Source organism: Pseudoliparis swirei, chromosome 23 (assembly GCF_029220125.1).
Source record: "Pseudoliparis swirei isolate HS2019 ecotype Mariana Trench chromosome 23, NWPU_hadal_v1, whole genome shotgun sequence".
Taxonomy (NCBI): domain Eukaryota; kingdom Metazoa; phylum Chordata; class Actinopteri; order Perciformes; family Liparidae; genus Pseudoliparis; species Pseudoliparis swirei.
Genome location: NC_079410.1, coordinates 18,738,677 through 18,756,539, shown reverse-complemented (window position 1 = coordinate 18,756,539; position 17,863 = coordinate 18,738,677). Strand labels below are relative to the sequence as shown.

Here is a 17,863-nt window from a genome sequence, read left to right as displayed (position 1 = left end):
AGCAATGGATGTTAGTGTCGGCTTTCCCTTTCTCCTGTTTCAGATATCCGGGCCTCTTACACCTGATCCGCCACACATCGGAGGTCACGATATCTTGAATTCAGTCTTTTTTTTAAAATCAAACGTGCGGTTTGCTTCCGGAGCCGCTGGAGGAAACGGGACTGGACTTAAAAATGTCCAATTAAAGCGTAAAGCTGATGGATTGGTGGAGGAGCATCCTGCTGTCGCCGGCTGGCAAGAGCGTCGGGGCGTCGACTGGGGAATACTTCCTCCTTCCTGTGTGTGTGTGTTTGTGTGTGTGTGTGTGTGTGTGTGTGTGTGTCAGCACATGCCTGCTGTGACTTTTGTTAAAATATTCTCTTGAGTAATAATCTCATAAAAGCGTATTAGCTCCTGGCGTGAAGTGTGTTTGTGTGTGTGTGTGTTTGTGTGTGTGTGTGTGTGTGTGTGTGTGTGTTGTCAGCGCTCCCCCGTGGACGCGGGCCGACTGCAGCTTCTCCTCCTTTCCTTCCTCCCAGTTTATGGGAGAGGTGATGGAAAGGTCCGCGCTCATTAAGCTCACTAAGCAGATTGTGTGTGTGTGTGTGTGTGTGTGTGTGTGTGGGTGGGTGGGGGGGGGGGGTACTGTACGTTTTAAAGTGGACTGCATAGACAGACAAGTTTAAAATGTTCAATCTTTCTTTTTCAGACGTACATTTTTTCTTCTTACTACCATAACTTTATGCCAACATTTTCCCTTTTTCTTTAACTTTGTTGAACGACTGCAACAAAAAAACAAATCAAAACTCTTTGCTATTTTAATTGATTACCCGTTACATTTAGCTAGCACTGTTTGGATTTCTTGCTCGCTAACAAATCTTTATTTACTTCGGAAAAGATGTATTTGATGAAGATGCACAAAGATGCACATTAGCTCCTGAGACCTGACGAGGCGGCTCGTTGAATACCTCCTCTGGGTCGGCGCCCCTTAATACGAGCATAAATCAAGCTCAGTGCGCCGAGGGCGGAGGGGTCAAACAAACACACAACTTTCACCCGGGAGTTTGTGTCGACTCTGACCCGTCTGGCATCACGTGACTCATACGCGTTAGTCAAGTTAACGTTAAACCACGATCTTTTCCTGACTCAAACTGCGTGGTTTTGTTCCCTCAACCCAACGACCCGAGTCAAGATTCAAAGTGTTATTTGCCATTTGTTCCTAGAACAATCCAGACTCAATGGAGATCGACTGCAGCGCTCTCCGTTTAGAAATAACACGACAATAAGAGAGAAAAAATACAAAATATAAAAGAAAACACTGAACAGAAGGTGGTAATATGTAAGAACAAGAAAGGTGCTAGTATGTACAGCTTTAGAAGATGGAAGTCTGCTTTAAGAAGCTGCCGTGCATGTCCACACATTACACACACGTCATGGATGTTTGTAACTTTCCACAGAGATGCACCAGTAAACTCGTTTAATCTCGTTTGTTTTCAGCCTGTTGCGTAACAGCGACTGCTTTCATGTTCAAATGTCAAATTAAATTGCGGAAGGTTATGTTTTGATCGCCATGTATTTATTTATTTATTTATTTGTATGCGTGTTATTCGCAGAACACAAAAAGTATTAAACCGAATCGCATGAAATTTGGTGGGATGATTGGTTATTATCCGGGGACCATTTGATTAGATTTTGGGATCAATTGGGTCAAAGGTCAAGGTCATGAAAAGGTCAAAATCTTCTTTTTACCATAGCACGGTCAATTTTTATCCAATTGGCATGCAACTAATGCCAAAATGTTCATAATTCAATGCCCAATCTTGTGATATGCGAAGGTATGCGCTCTACTGAGTGCCCGTTCTAGTTCAAAATGCAATACAAGTTCACTCACAGGTTCAGTTGGTGGTCAAAGACGTCAGGAGAGCCTGACGCGTGTTTGTAGAGGCACCGCCTCCTTCTCTTGTCTACCTTCTGAACCCAGCTCAAACAACAGGTAATTCCTTGTGTCTTTCGGAGTAATTTGGATGATTATGGGTTTGGGCTGTTGACGCAACTCGGAGACATCTGACAATCACTTCTCTCATGGCCAACTGTGAGGCCGGCTCGGGTTGTTTTGCAGAACACCCGAATGCAGCATAATTGAGCTCGTGGTCAGAGGGGACGTCCTGCAGACTAAACCTGTGTGGAGGCTCTAAACAGGGAGGTTATCCTAACACTCTGGCACGTGTGTTCTCCTCCGAGGGGACGAGGGAGATGGAGGCAGGAAGCCACGCGGCTATAAATCACACGAGGCGACAGGCCGTCGTTCTCATGGCATGTTTATTGTGCTTTTCTTCCCCCTCTCTCCGAGGGCCAATCCATAACCAGCTACATCCCCGTGTCAGAAGATATCTCTCCCGCGAGTTCCCAGAGTGCATCAAAACATTTAACCCCCATTTATTAATTCCGTGTGCCGTTGTTTCCCAATTTCTATTCAGCTCGTGGAGACGTCCTGACACGAGTACGGTCGATTCATAGTGTGTGTGTGTGTGTGTGTGTGTGTGTGTGTGTGTGTGTGTGTGTGTGTGTGTGTGTGTGTGTGTGTGTGTGTGTGTGTGTGTGTGTGTGTGTGTGTGTGTGTGTGGGGGGGGGTTACCACACTTTCTCCGAAGAAGGACAATTTTATGGAATTAGACCCGAATGAATGTTTTTCGTGGAAATGTTGAGCGTTCATTGTGAACGTGTTCGTCCCAAAGTTTGCCCTGGTTGCTAGGCGGCTTCCAGGACACGGAGCTGAGGAGGAACCCGGTGAACCTCGCCCGGCGCTGGCAATGCGTTCAGCACATGTCGAGTGGGAGGGGCATCAGCCGTCAATCAAACCAGGTGACTCGGCTGATCACTTCACTTCCATAGATAATAGACTTTATCTAACGGGACCGGTTCAAAGGGGCGTCGCTCTCACTTTACATATCAGGCTCAAGGGAGACGTCCAAAGTAACTATGGAGATGTGTGTTATGGGATGTTGTTGGATCCACTCGTCTCTCCTCCAGCTTTTGAAAGCTGAAAAATCCCATTTAACCCTCCTATTACCTTTTGGGGTCAACCTTTGACCCCATTCAATGTTTAACATCTCTAAAAATATGATTGACATAATTTTTTTTGCTTCATATTTCATGACTTTTCCTAATTCATTGGGGACAACTGGGGAAACATAAAATTCACATGATGATATGTTTTCACTGTCCTGTACACAACTTGTACATGCGGTGTTCTTTCGGGTCAATTTGACCCCGGGCTGTTTTTCACTGTGTAAAACATATAAGAAATATCAACTTTTTAATTTATTTAAAGGGCTATTTAGGTAGTCAACAAACAAACAAAAAGTACCTGACACTTAAACTTGGGAAACAATATTAATTCTAATCATTTTCTGGAGGTTTTAATCGCTGTGGTCAAAAAGCGTAAAAGATGTTCGTAAATCTGAAGCTAACAGGAGGGTTAAAGTTGTTATAATCCTTATGAAAATCAGCAAATCATCAAACTTTTATTTGTTACTGTTTACTTTGCAACAGCAATTCAATGCAAGTACACCAACAGCTGCAGTCAGCTCCGTCAAGCTGCTGAAGTTTGCGGGTGACACCACCCTCCTCATCTGTGATGGGGATGAGTCCGCCTACAGGTGGGAGACGGAGCGCTCTGAACACTTAGAGCTCAACGCTCTCAAGACAATGGAGATGGGGTGGATTTCCGCAAGAACGCGACCCCACCTGCCCCCCCACCTGCCCCCCACCACCCCGTGTGACTCCCTAGATGGAGCTCTGTGGAGGCCCTCAGCTTCCTGGGCTCCATCGTGACCCAGAGCCTGAAGAGGGAGCTTCAACATCAGCTCCATCACCAAGAGAGGCTCAGCGGAGGAGGACCCTGAGGCCGCTGAAGACGGTGATGGTGCACTTCTACACCTCCATCATCGAGTCCATCCTCTGCTCCTCCAGCACCGTCAGCGTCACCATCACTTAACTCTTCACCTAAATACACTTAAATACATGTAACTCTTCACTTTAAATACACTTGTCACTTTAAACTTACTCACACTGGTTAAAGTTCTGAAACCTGCCCGTCTGTGCACTTTATCTTTATATCCTTAATTCTCGCACTGTGTTGATTGTTGTCAACGTTATTGTCTATTGTTGCGCCACCCGCCGTGACAGATTCCTTGTATGTGAAAACATACATGGCAATAAAAGGTTCTGATTGTGATTCTGAGGACATTCTTTTGAGGTTGTTGTTATTGTTGGGGGCGGAGTCTGCCATGCCTGCACCGCATTCACATTGTCACAGGAAGTGATGGAAATGGCTCGTCGACAACCTCCCTGACATCAGGGCGACTGGCAAAAAAACACAAGGCGGCTATTATTGCGAAACTATTGCAGGAAAGGCGGTCTAACCGTCACCGTGGGGTTTTATTTTTGCGGGAGAGACACTGAGCTGTTAGATGAGGAGCAGCAGGAGGCGAGCTGCTCCTGCTGCTCCTCCTGCACATGTTTATTAAACTTGTGGTTAGAACCAACCGAGTCTCGCCAAACCAGGACCAAAAAAAACCGTCAGACTTGTGCAATGTGTGCGATGCAATCTCTGTAACATCATAATATTTGCATACATCAGTTGAACCCTGAGCACTCAGTGCAGCCTGCATATGGATCCCTGAGTCGCTGTTCTAGAGCACGAAGAGCACAGGTCCTCTTCTTCCAACCAGACACACAGGGTTATCTTTCACTCACTCTCTGTGTACATACACCACACACACACACACACACACACACACACACACACACATGCATGTTGTGAGCTTGAGAAAGGGAGGAGACTCGGGGAGCTGCCCTCCTGCTGTTGGGGCCAGCAGTTGTGGACCGTCTGCTCCACAGTAGCCGTGGTGGTCGCGGGATGGGGGGGGGGGGCGCCGTCTGCATGCTCACTCGCACTGGAAGAGTTATGGAAGTCTCGAAGGCGGCTTAAGCCTCCGCCTCCATCACAGTGTGCAGAGGGAGGGCCGCGATGGATGGACCCCCGAGTTCCCCCTCCCGTGAGCGGTCGCCGTATATATTTATGGTCGCGTGGGGACCGCCGTCTGACGGCCGCTGTGTTCTCCCCTCCTCCATCCATCCTGCTGGGTATCCCCTCAAATCCAATAAGTGGTTCCTCATTCTCCCTTCCCGAGAAGAATTGGTCGCTGGGGTGGGTGGGTGGGTGTGTGTGTGTGTGTGTGTGTGTGTGTGTGTGTGTGTGTGTGTGTGTGTGTGTGTGTGTGTGTGTGTGTGTGTGTGTGTGTGTGTGTGTGTGTGTGTGTGTGTGATGGAGGCCGAGCGCACACATCCATTCTGACTCTCCGACAGGCTCACGCGGGCCGACGCCGTACGGGGAACATAAATATGCAAATGAGAAAAAAATGTTGACTCCATTTCCTCTTTCTCTTTTTCTTTTTGTTCCCGAGGCGGGCTTGTTATGTCTGCGCCGTGTTTGTTTTGGAGATCAGTGACTGTTAATGAAAAAGAGGAGCGGGCGTGATTAGCGGCGCATTCCTGATGCTCGGAGGAGTGTGAAGCGGAAGAAGTCACTTTCTCTTTTAAATGTACATGTTAAGAGTTACTGTAAGTGCGGTTCTGATCCAAAAGGATCCGGACTTAATTCAACTAGAACCAATGCAGTTGTCAGTCGGGGGTCTTTGTCTTCCGGGTTTAAAAAAAGGCCTCTGTGTCGCTGGCGCAGCAGGGAGGATGGTACCAGCCAAAGGAGCTTACGCCTCCACTGCAGAGTCCCTTCATGCTGTTTTGGAGGGGGGAGGAGGAGGAGGAGGAGGAGGAAGAGGGGGGGGAGTTGTGTAAATGACACCGAGGAAGTGTGTTGGGGTGGGGGGGGGGGGGGGCGTACAAGCGGCGCCGTCACTGAGCCGGCTGTGTCGGGTGGCGGCGCAGCAGGGGAGCCGGGGCCCTAAGCCTGAGTCGCGGAGCGTGTCGCTCTGCCGGCCCATTAATCATTCCCAGGCTGCACTGCTTCGGCGTCTCAAAGGGGGCTCGACGCGCACTAGGTGGTCCTGATGCCACCCTGGAGGGCCCTGGAAGGGCCTGGAAGGGCCCGGAAGGGCCCGGCAGGAGACACAACGCTCTGAACACGTGCATCTCTCTCAGGGGTCAACGACCTTTTTGAAATCGCAAGCGACAAAATAATAATAATCCCTGTTTGATATAAACGTTCCTGAATAAAAGAATTGCACAGATCACCTTATAATAATAATAATAATAATAATAATAATATTAAATGTAAAGTGACTGTTTCATCACATATCAATGTTAATTATTCCTCACAATAGTTATTATCAATAATTTGATGTCAGGAAGCACAGATATATTTAAACATGCAACATCTATTAGAGGTATAACGTATTTATTTTTGTAAATATATCTGACAATTTTGTGTGAAGCATATATGCATTTTATTCAAAATCACAAAAACATATTTTAAATTATCATATTTGTTTAGGAATTCATGTCATTTAACCACTACCACGTAACATTTAACAAATCATGAACTCTGACTGTATGAATTATCGGTTGTGTACGATTTCATTTTTAAATGAATATATTACATTAGTAATAATCACCAAATCTGCAGCATATTTTATTTTAACATTTCTGTGTTAATGTTGTCGTGGTGTTTTTTTTCTGTACATGTCTGTTCGTGGGACGCCTGGCGTCGCACACTGTTCACCAGCGTTCTGTAATCTGGAGTTTAATCTGACTGAGACCTGTGTTTGTGCATTCTGGTTCTTGATGAAGTTAAAAACAGAGACGGCTGATTCCCAGGTTGAGCCTGAAAGGAAACGTCCATAGCGGCTGTGCAACCCCGTTCTACTTTCTGTGTCCTTGAGGCACCAGAGGTTTAATGCAGACTGATGGGGTTTGGAGGTGGAGGTCATTTTGTTATGATTCCCATCTCCACCTGTCCAGCATCCAAGTTGAACAGCACTCAGTTGCTCAGCAACGCATCTCACGTCCACTTGCAGGAGAGGATTTGAAACGAATGACACACACACACACACACACACACACACGGCTCAGGTCACACAACCAGTTCTCAAACTCTCGTCTGTTGATGAGTTACTGTTCTTCAGCGGTGCCTGAAGCCCGGGATGCAGGAGTCATTCAACACTGGAAATGTTCCTCTGAGCGTTAAATGACGGCACTCATCATGTCCGCGTTACCTTTCCCTGCAGCTCACCGTTCAAATGGTTCAGTTTCCCATGTGAAGTCGGTTAAAATAAGCGAAGTCAGAGTCCTCGAGCTGCAAAGCAAAACTCTGACTTCGCCCAAAAGTGACCAAAAACACCGCGAAACGTGTCCCCTGCTGAGCCAATGGGGTTTCTGTGTGTAGCAGCAGGTCACCATAGTAACAGCTATATACAGGAATGTATATCACTGTATTCAGCTGGCAGCTCGTGTTTGGCTTTGGGGCGGATCCATTTAAGATCTTCACGACAGAACCCATCACAGACGTGTCCAGGAGACTGGAAGCCATCAAACACCACCCGGTGAACACCATCAGCTGAGCTTCATGGCGCTGTCCACGGACCGGATGCTCAGCCACCTGCTCTCAGAGCCCGGTCCAGCTGTCCAGTTGCTCACGTCAAGTTTTCGGATACATCCGACACTCTTCTAGCCGTCGGACTTGCCCCCCAGTTGGACGTCGGACTTGCGATGGCGTCGGAGCCGTTCAGGTGGAGAGATGGAGCGCGGAAGCGTCTCTCCACATCGCGTCGCCGTGGCAACAGCAAATGAGACGCACACATTTTTCTCTAACTATAGTCATAAAATAACTCTTCATCTCTCAATCATGAAAATATGTTTTCTTTCCCTTTCATGCCATGTTTTATTTTGTTTATCGAGGGTAAAAAAAAAAAACATCTAGGTCCCCATCGTAGCTCCGCCCACTTGCTTGAACTTTGACTTCAGAAAAAGGTTCATAGTTCATATATAACAGGAAATATTTGTCTTTTTAAAATGTTATATTAAATATTGCCGTTTTGAAAATCTACATTAATAAATTACGGAGCTCAAAGTTGACTTGTTCTTGGCCCAAAAGAAGTCATCTCGCAGTTCACACCGAATAAACGCACCGGTAATGATGATAATAATGATAATAATAATGACACGGGGTGAAACGTATTCTGTTTCTGCTAATGTCACAAAAACATCTGTTTTACTGTATTTACTAGAGTATAAATTGTGTCGATTGTTCCATTTTCCGTGTTTCCAACAAAATAACGAAATGATCAAATCAATGAAATTAATCAATTACTCCCCCCTTCTAAATAAATGTAAAAAGTGAGTCACATGTTATTCCCCTCTCTCTCTCTCTCTCTCTCTCTCCGCAGTTTCTGTCTCTCACACCGACTGCCAGAAATGCCACAAAAAATATCCTTAAAAAAACAAGTCACCGTTAAGTGGATCTGAATAATGAAACGTTTTAACAGCGGGGAAAATCAGTCAGAAGCGCATTAGGCCGGTTTTATTTCACTTTTTGATCTATAATGAACGGAGCAGTTAAATGGGAAGTTAATATTTTAAAAATACAGCTCACAGGCTCATATTTCCTCATTTTAAACATTTTAAAAAGCGACGTGCATCAGGGCGCGGTCCATATGAAAATAAAGTTGTTTTTATTAGTTGTTTTTTTGTTATTGGAAAGCTTGAGCCTCTCTTGGCCGTTTGACGTGCACTCTGTGGCGATGACACAACGCGAGCATCGCATGTCACGCAGTGTGTGCGTCTCCAGACTTCCCGCCTCTCCGTCCATCTGAGCGTGAATCCTCTGCGTTCTGCACACACTGATCCCGCGTCCCGAAGCATGGAGGGCGCGAACATTAACTCAGAGCTAACGCGCTCCTCTCACAGCCTCGAGTCACCTCTCCAAACCGCCGTCCACAGCATTTTTCAGTGTGCTCTTAAAAGCCGGAGTGAAACCTCTCTGGCTCAAGCCGTCATTGTCTGTCTTGAATTATGAGCTCAACAAAACAAAATCCTCAAAACATGCAGTCTTTACCCAGAGGACACTGGAGTGTAGCTGGATTTTGTTTTCTTGTTTTTTAAGACCCCGATTCATCTCTTTGTTTCACGGTCTGCTTGTATACAGTGGAACCTCTTCCCAAAGTCACATCGGCTTGTGTTGCAAGGAGGACCGGAGGCGACGCGGGGAAAAGAGACAGGCCAATTTCTGAAGTATTGTTCTCTGTTTGTCATCGTGATCGATGTGGAGAGCTCGAGCTCCTCGGGGACGGAGACACATCAGTGGGAGTCAGCTTCTGCATTTGGAAGCACGAAAAGCAAGAGAGCGAATCACACGCGTCATGATGAGTGTGTACTCCGTGCTTCATGCATGTTTTACCACATTTACTGCTAATTGCGTATTATTTTTTTAAATCATTGTCGACCTGTTGCCAAAATATTTCCCACCATCCAGGCTCCCGAATAATAATAGAAATAATTTTTTTTTTAAAGAAGAAGAGGCCTATAAAATGCTAATACGCGTCATTAAGCGGACACTATTTTGTTCGGGACTGTATGGAAATTCTCCTGGGGAACGAAGTGTCAGAGAAATGGGAAGTTGAAGGGTTAATGCTTCTTTTGTTGCTGATGGAAAGCGATCGGTTTCATGTAGTTTTGCTTCGGGGTCGCTAGCGCCTGCAATTACTTTTCCCTGACCTCCCATCGGTCAAACCATGTGACCTGTGCTCCCTGGCGGCCCCGAGCGGAGCTCAAGCTCCGACACGATCTCGACGACGGAGCCGGTCCATCGAGCTCCTGGAGCCGACACTTCCTGAACGTCTCCTGACCGCTTCCTGTTTTCTGTCATTTATTCTCATTTTCTGCTCGTTATTAGTTCAACTTTATCAAACGTTATGTGCCGCGCTCAGGTCTTGGTTGTAGTTGATGGTTGTGAGGTTGTTTTGGACCCCAGGGGAAATAACCCTGTGATCATTCAAGAGGATCCACACAAACAAGAGACAACAAGACGCTAACGATCCCATTTATTTATTTAGCGTGGTTTCTCTCGTTCAGTATAATTTACCTTCACCGACATGATGTTTAGTACTGCACGTTTTTGCTTGTCGTGCTTAAATTCACGAAAAGGTTAATTTCTCTTCACCTTCCAGAGCGAGGTCGAAGGTCATAGCAGGAGGAGTTGATGAGCGTGCTCATGGGTACTTTCCCCACGACAGGAGATCTGACCTCCCGCACAGAAACGGTCTCGTCAACAGACCGCCTCGTTTCTCTAACCAAACAATATCTCCACTCGATATTGCACGTAATATCTCGCGGTTGCCAGTTGACGCATTGGCTCTGCGACCGCAGCCTGTTTTGATTACTTTAGCTAATGCGTTTATCGATGAAACCCATCAGAACAGAAGTCAGCCAAACAAAAGTAACAACACAGAAATAGCTGTGTCCTCCGGCCATTGTTGAATAACTTCATGTGCAAAATCGAAAGCCTCAAAGATGTCTCGGCTTACAAATTAAATGAAAATGAGAGAGAGAGAGAGCAAAGGGGGGATAACGAAGGAAACCAAAATGACCAAATGACGAGTGAGACAGAACAACATCTATGAAATCATGCTTTGCAGATATTCTTCTCTCCCGTCGCATGGAGTTGAAATGAGACCCAGATGGTGAGGCGGCGCCGGCGGCACATTCACCGTGAGCACGACCGGTGTCGATGGTCCAAAACGACAACGACTGGTCCGGAACAGAGACGTCTCTACCAGCGCCTCGTGATCGGCATCTCAGCGGCTCAATTGTTAACTAAACAGGAAATGCAGCGTTAGCCGTGGAGTGGTCGTGTAAAACAGGCCGCGTGGTAAGTGTGGTGTTCGGGTCTGGTTTCCTCTCTCTCTCTCTCTTTTTCTCTCTCTCTTTCTCTCTCTCTTTCTCTCTCTCTCTCTCTCTCTCTCTCTCTCTTTCTCTCTCTTTCTCTCTCTCTGAGCGGCTGTCATGCAAGTAGTGTTGTGGTTCAAAGTCTTCTCAAAGCTCTCTTATTTGATGTGTCTAGACCAGTGATTCCCAACTAGCGGGAGGATTGTGGAGTAGCTCAACTAGTTTTAAAACATTGAAAATCACAATTTCATTCAAAAAAAATCCCAAAATTCACCTTCATTCAGCGTCATTTGTAACACCTGAACAACGTGAACGGGAGTGTGTGGAAACTAGTTACCTAGCATGCAGAAAAGTCGAAACGGTGAATGGTTAAAATTGTTCGTTAATGGATTAATGGTTGAAAAACTGTAGTTCATTAGCTAAAACTACAGGATTACTGGTGGAAATACTGTCGTTCATTAGCTAGAACTACAGGATTATTGGTTGGAATAGTTAGTGAGCTAAAACTGCATGATTAATATTTACATAGTGAACTATAAATAAAGAATTAATGGTTTAAATAGTTGGAGCTAAAACTACAGGATTAATGATAGAAAACAATTAGCTAAAAGCAATAGATAATCAATTGATAGAGAAAATAATTGATAATATTCTACTAAGCCAAAACTAACTAACTCTAATGGTTACAAAACTCTAATGATACAAAACGATTGTATTTATTAGCTTAAAGTAATGGATACACGATTGACATACGCTAAAGGTAGACCTCAGGTGACAGTAGATAGTTTACACTCATGAATAAATGGTTGAAATAGAAAGTGATAAATGATGGTATAGTTAACAAAAGTATCTGATATGGGTTAAATGATTAAATAAAGGCTAATATTCGGCAAATAAGGTTGGAAACACAAAACATAAATGGTAGTTATATTATTGATTTTGACATAGTAATACCACTTGTGTTCATTCTCTCAAATCTCTTTCGTCATATTTGTCATCGAACCTGCTGATTCTTTCAAAATATTCTAAGTGTGTCTTTATGTCCTGCAGACTGGTAGCAGAGCCAGTAAGCAAATAGTAAATGATATCCTAATCCAGTCACCTTGTGGACCTGTCTTCCCTTCAAAGGTTTCTGTGTAGATGTAAAAGAATAAATAAATACAATTCAACACTAAATGCTCTCTATAGAGCATCAGAGTCACATATGTTGTGTCCAAGATGTGTTGGCTTGCTGAAATGAACTCTCTCTCTTTCATATCGGAAACATCTCAAGCCAGATAAGCGCCGGCCGACCGTAAGAACTGAGGAGAGATTGAACGTTTACTCTGAAAGCACATCAAAAGTGTCGGGACACAAGAGTGATGGAACCTCCAGCTGATGCTCAGCCATCATAAAACAGAACATTTCGTGGCACGCCGACAGCGAAAACAAAGATCAAATTGAGCGAATGTGAAAAATTGCACGTTTGAGTGAGTGAGGCTACCATTTTCACCTTGCCTCAAAACCCACTTGGCAAGTCAGAGTTTCCCACAGTTCCCTTCACAGCCCATCAGTCAGGCCGGAGAGGAGCGGGGGCCGACTGTCAGGGGTCAGCGCTACGCTGAACATGAAGAGAATACGAAGCAGCTGCCTGGGACGGGGGAGCATGACGTGTGTGTGTGTGTGTGTGTGTTTCACAACCGGATGCATGCCTATACATTAATGGGTTGTGTTCAAAGTTTATCGGGCAGAGATTGTAGAGATTTACGTTTCCAAGTTTTATGCAAGGGTGGGTTTAGAAACGTTTAAAAAGAGACCAAAAAACAAAGAGTATGACATCAACTCCCAACACGGCCCCTGACGTACGCACATTAAAGGGCCCCGCCCCTTCTGCATCTCTGCGGAGTCGCTTTGTGTCTGCTTGTGGTCGTTCTGCATCTCTGACGCTGTTTTGTGTCTCTTTGTTGTCATTCCACATCTTGCCGGTCTGTGTGTATCTGTTTGCGCTCCACATGTGTTTTTATTGCGGTCGCTTTCCCCTTCGTCCAACTCTTCTGTAATGATTTTTTCATTATAGAAACTTAATTGAAACAACCGAATCATGCCGATCAAAGAATTCAAAAAGCCTAACAAAGGATTTCAAAACCCTGGGTCCGAATACAAAAATCAATGACATGCCTTCTGCCATCCCCCCCCCCCCCCACCCTTCCCTGGCTGCATCCACCAACACATTTGTAAGTCATGCAACTCCAGCTGATAGGAATGTGAAAGCTGCTGCCAACATAAATGCCTCTTGAGTAAAAGATGGCAGCCCTGCATGCCAAGTCACGGGAGGTGGACTCTGCCGTCGACTTCCTTGATGCCGGCGAGTAAAAACCAATCACACCTTCGCCATCTGAACGTCCTACAGCGGGGAGGAGACATCCAGACAGACCACTAGCACCGGCCGCTCTGCATCCCCACCGCCCGGCCATATGGACCCACTGCTGGATGGAAAGACCCCCCCCCCCTCGCTTCCTCTCTCATGCTCGTTGTAGATGTCAGGCCACTATCTCCTCTTTGGAAGACACGCTCAGTCTGGCTTCTCTGCGGCTTCATCTGATGACACCGCTCACACTGAAAGGGAAATGGTGAAAGAGAGAGAGAGAGAGAGAGAGGAGGGGGGGGGGGCTCCCACTGACAGTGAGATGGATGCCACGAGCGACGACCTTTTGTTTTAGTAAAATACAGCGAGATGCTGGCTTTGGTGGAGGCCGAGGGGAACAACTTGTTCACTTGTTTCTGTTCGGTTGAGCGAACCGTGGCACCGTCTGAACTTGTTAATTTTCCAGGTTTGGGTGGCTGTAGCTCAGAGGGGGGGAGGGGGGGGGCTCAAGCTGTTGATATAAGCGCCCCCCCGCTCCGTTGTAAATAAGCATCACAGAAAATACACTCGCTCGGTATAGAGCTGCTGGGATAAAAAACAACAACTGGGATCAGGCTTCACCTTTGGCTTTGTCCTCCTGACTCGTTCTCTGGCTCTAAAGGGGCAGTTTATTCTCTACGTGACGGAAATGTCAATGAAAAACGATAAAACGCCTGAATCGCCGTCCGATGTGCAGCGGCACCTGCTTGTGGAAACACAACACGCCCCTGCAGTCGATCTCCGCGGCGGCAACGCTTCCCTTCCTGTCAGAGCGCTATTACACCTTCGGACATGGCGCACTTTGTGGAGACGACTTCCGGCTCTTTCTGTTCCCCTGAATGTTGTTAGAGATCAGAGGTCAACCAAGAGCCACGTTCGTTGAGGCTTTCTGAACAACACGTAGCTCCTGAGAGCTGGAACAGCAGCAGCGTTGTCCTGTTGCTTGGAGGAAACCTTCAGCCATGATTTGGTGTCTTTAATAAGTCACAAAATAAGTTACATTGTGTGGATTTAATAAAGGCCGCTCTGATTTTTGATGGATATACAATTAAATGTCTTACAAAATAAAATTGCTGAACTCAGCAATTTATTTGAGCCATTTGCAGTTTATTTATTCATATATTCTTTTAAACCGCTTTACCTTTAAATCGTGTAATGTTGTCTGAATTCATGTTCGTACTTTACTTTTTATTTGAGTAAATTCAAAGTTGTCAGAATATACCAGCAGAGGACAGACTGGTGTTCGATTTGCTAATTTAATCAATTAATTCAATTGAAATATTTAATTCCACCAGTATTCAGAATGTAAGATTATTGATGGTTTATTTCACTTTTTTTAGGTTGTGGGACCTCAGCAGAGGCCTCTCTCTCTCTCTCTCTCTCTCTGCCCAACAAGGATGTATTCAGCCACTATCATGATAATTAGACCCACATATTAATCTGAGGCACACACACGTCGGTGGTAAATCAAGTTGTGTAAACTGTAATTCAATCCCAGCAAGAAAATAAATTAAATATATAATAATCATGAAGGAATAATCACCATATATGGGTTAGGGTTAGGCAGTATACTGCTGCTGTGTGTTTTCTTTCTCTCGTCTCAGATATATCGACTAACGCGATGATAAACAACTGATTTCCACTTACCGACGCACTCGTTGGCCTCGCGCGCGGTGGCGCGCTGCCACGGCCGGTCGTAGTGGAACGGCTTGCACCTGTCGCACTCCGGTCCCGCGGTGTTGTGCTTGCACTCGCACACCAGGTTCCCCTCTCGGTCCTTCACGCACTTCGACGCGTGCCCGTTGCACTTGCACCGGCCCCCGACCTGCAGGTCGGACACCGCGTAAAAGTAGGAGTCGCGCGCCAGCTCCGAGTCGTCCTCGTTCTCGTCGCCGAACGTGTGCAGCCGGCTGAAGATCACCTTGATGTCGGTGGCCGTCACCCAGTCCTGCAGCACCGGGGAGTTGTCGAAGTCGTGCGCCGACGGCCGGCCGTCCAGGGTGCTGAAGGCGATGAGGCCGCCGGACAGAGGGTGCATGTCCGTGTGGGAGTCCGTGCAGATGGCCTCCTGCTCGTTCTGCTTGGTGATGGCGGCTTTATTCTGCCGGTTGTACATCTTCTTGCACTGGGTCGAGTAATACTGGAACGGCACCCACGACTTGCCGTAGTCCATGGACTTGTAGATGGCCATGGACTCGGGTCGAGGCGAGCAGAACTGCAGGCTCACGTAGGTCACCTCGAACCTCTTGCCCAGCGACAGGGTGAGCGTGACGTTCTGCGGGTACTGCGCGTAGTTCTCTGACTGCCAGCAGGTGAGGTTGTGCGGGTTGTTGAGGTCCGTCAGGTACGCGGAGGGGTGCGACTTCTTGGGATCCGCGGCGTCGCACGTGTGACAGTCCCGCGTGCGCTCCTCTTCCTTCTCGGCCACCACGCAGTACCGGGCCGCGGGGCCGCCGCAGGTGCTGGACACGCGCACGTCTTTGCCAAAAGCGGAGTTGACGAAGTCCGGGATGCATCTGCGAGGGTTGCCGTTCTCGTCGTAGCACGGGTCCGGCGGCGAGGACTGCGCGGCGAACATGCTCAGGCCGTACCCTCCGGAGACCCCCTCGGTCAGCGCGCTGACGGTCACCAAGGTGACCCAAAGCTCCAAAACCCTTTGCATTGTAATCCGTGCGCCGCAGGGGACCCTCGCGCTGCAGTGAAACGGAGATAACAACAACAACAACAACACCAACACACACACATCAGAGTTAATAACACCTTCAAGGCGGAATCCAGACAAGTATAAAACAGTTGCGACCCAAATGATGCTCTGAGAGACATTTTAGGGAAAGTTGGACGCACTGCAGCGAAGCGTGGACACACAAAAACATGTGAATGAAATATTCTTACGAGGCAAAGAGACCCGGGACACGAGCTCCAAATAAAGCGCTCAGTCTGAAAGTGAAGCGCAAACTCCTAAGAATGTGGAGAACCACCTCTCCAGTTTACGCACGGGAAGAGAAAAAAACTGCTTCTAAACCCCCCCCACACACACACACATACACACACTTCTGTGATATTCCTAAATATAAAAAGGGAATGGCAAAAGCCCAGCTGGCTCCGAGTGTCCCTCTGCCTGTCCTCTCAGTCACACCTCTGCCCGCCGCGCTCTGCCGGTCCCATTCCCCCCGCGCGCATAATAAAGGAGAGCGCGGGTCCGCAGCCCGGTGCGCGTCTCTGTGGAGGGAGAGGCAGCGGCGGCCTCTAGCGGCCGGTCGGCGGTACTGCATGTGTTTAAAGAAAGTACACTTTCAGTCCGGACCCATGAAGATAATTATGACGCAATGGAATCTTTTGAGTTGAAGATACCAATAAAAAATAGGGAAGTAGTTAAAGGGATTAAACTCATTAAACACATGTAGCAGCGATGAGCAGGTCACACGTTCACGCCGTGTGTTTCCATGAGGGATGTCAACACAACTATTGAAAAATGTGTAATGACAAAACATTTTATTTTAGATAACGCTTTTATCCAAATGTACTTACATTCATACACCGTAGACACAGCTACAGGGAGAACTCAGGGTTAAGTGTCTTGCTCAAGGACACATCGACGAGGGCAGGGATTAAACCACCAACCCCCGATTGAAAGACGGACCTGCTGACCACTGACTAAGCCCGACCTCACTACACTTATTATGTCCCATATGTGACATACCATTACTATCTGTCATTTAAAACTATTACAATTGTACATATGAGCACCTTTCTTGTTCTTGTGCATATTACCACCTTCTGTAGAATGTTTTCTTTTATATTTTGTATTTTTCTCTTTGTTATTACAGTATTATTTCAAACCTGTTGACTCTGAGACAGCATTCAGTGATCTGCCCGTTGCCATGACGTTGTGAACCAGCAGCTCGCTGTAAACCTCCGGGACCTTTTGGGTGAGCACCAGTGAGGCGACATCTATTTAATACGCTATTTTAATTTATTTTTTATATATACTTTATTGATAATGCACAATATGATATACAGTGATCAACTAACACGTATTTTCATTTGTTGTGTGTATGTTTCAATCAGATTACAATTGTAAAGAAGAAAACAGGAAAACAAATAGAAATAACAATGGCAAAACAAAATAACAAATTATAATAATAATGAATCATGAAACACCCACAGACCCACAGACCCACACCGTCCACCCACCCACAGACCCACACCACACACCCACCCACCCATGGCCTTCATATTCTTTCACAGTTTGCGTATAGTACATTATTGTAAAACTAGAGTTAAGTATTTAGGTTTAGTTCCAGTTAGTCAGACAGATGAGGAAAGAGGGTCAGAAACACACACACATTAAAATATGTGCGTCTCATTCAGTCGGCAACACTGGCAGATTAAAACGATTTGAAATGAAAGGTTGACGTTTCTTGGTAAAGTTTTCATTTCAGCCTCTAAGTGCATATGTAATGTTTTCAAGACTCAAGAAAAACATTGCATCTTCAAACCAGGCGGACTGGGATGTGAACTTGGAGATTTCCAAGCAAGAAGAATTCTACGACGTGCCAGAAGACGAGTGAAGGCAATAATATCCACGTCTTTAGTACT

The 17,863-nt window shown here is 46.3% G+C and overlaps 1 protein-coding gene across 1 annotated transcript in view; it reads right to left on the bottom strand.

The window, feature by feature from the left end:
* The window catches only part of ntn1b (netrin 1b), a 43,468-nt gene extending 27,109 nt beyond the window's left edge, over positions 1-16,359 (bottom strand). The window contains exons 1-2 of the mRNA XM_056406140.1: positions 16,157-16,359; positions 14,912-15,957 (exon numbers count right to left, since the gene is read on the bottom strand). Of these exons, the coding sequence (XP_056262115.1) occupies positions 14,912-15,926 (1,015 nt within the window). The 5' untranslated portion in view covers positions 15,927-15,957; positions 16,157-16,359. The remainder of the gene's footprint in view (positions 1-14,911; positions 15,958-16,156) is intronic.
* Positions 16,360-17,863: the final 1,504 nt, after the last annotated feature.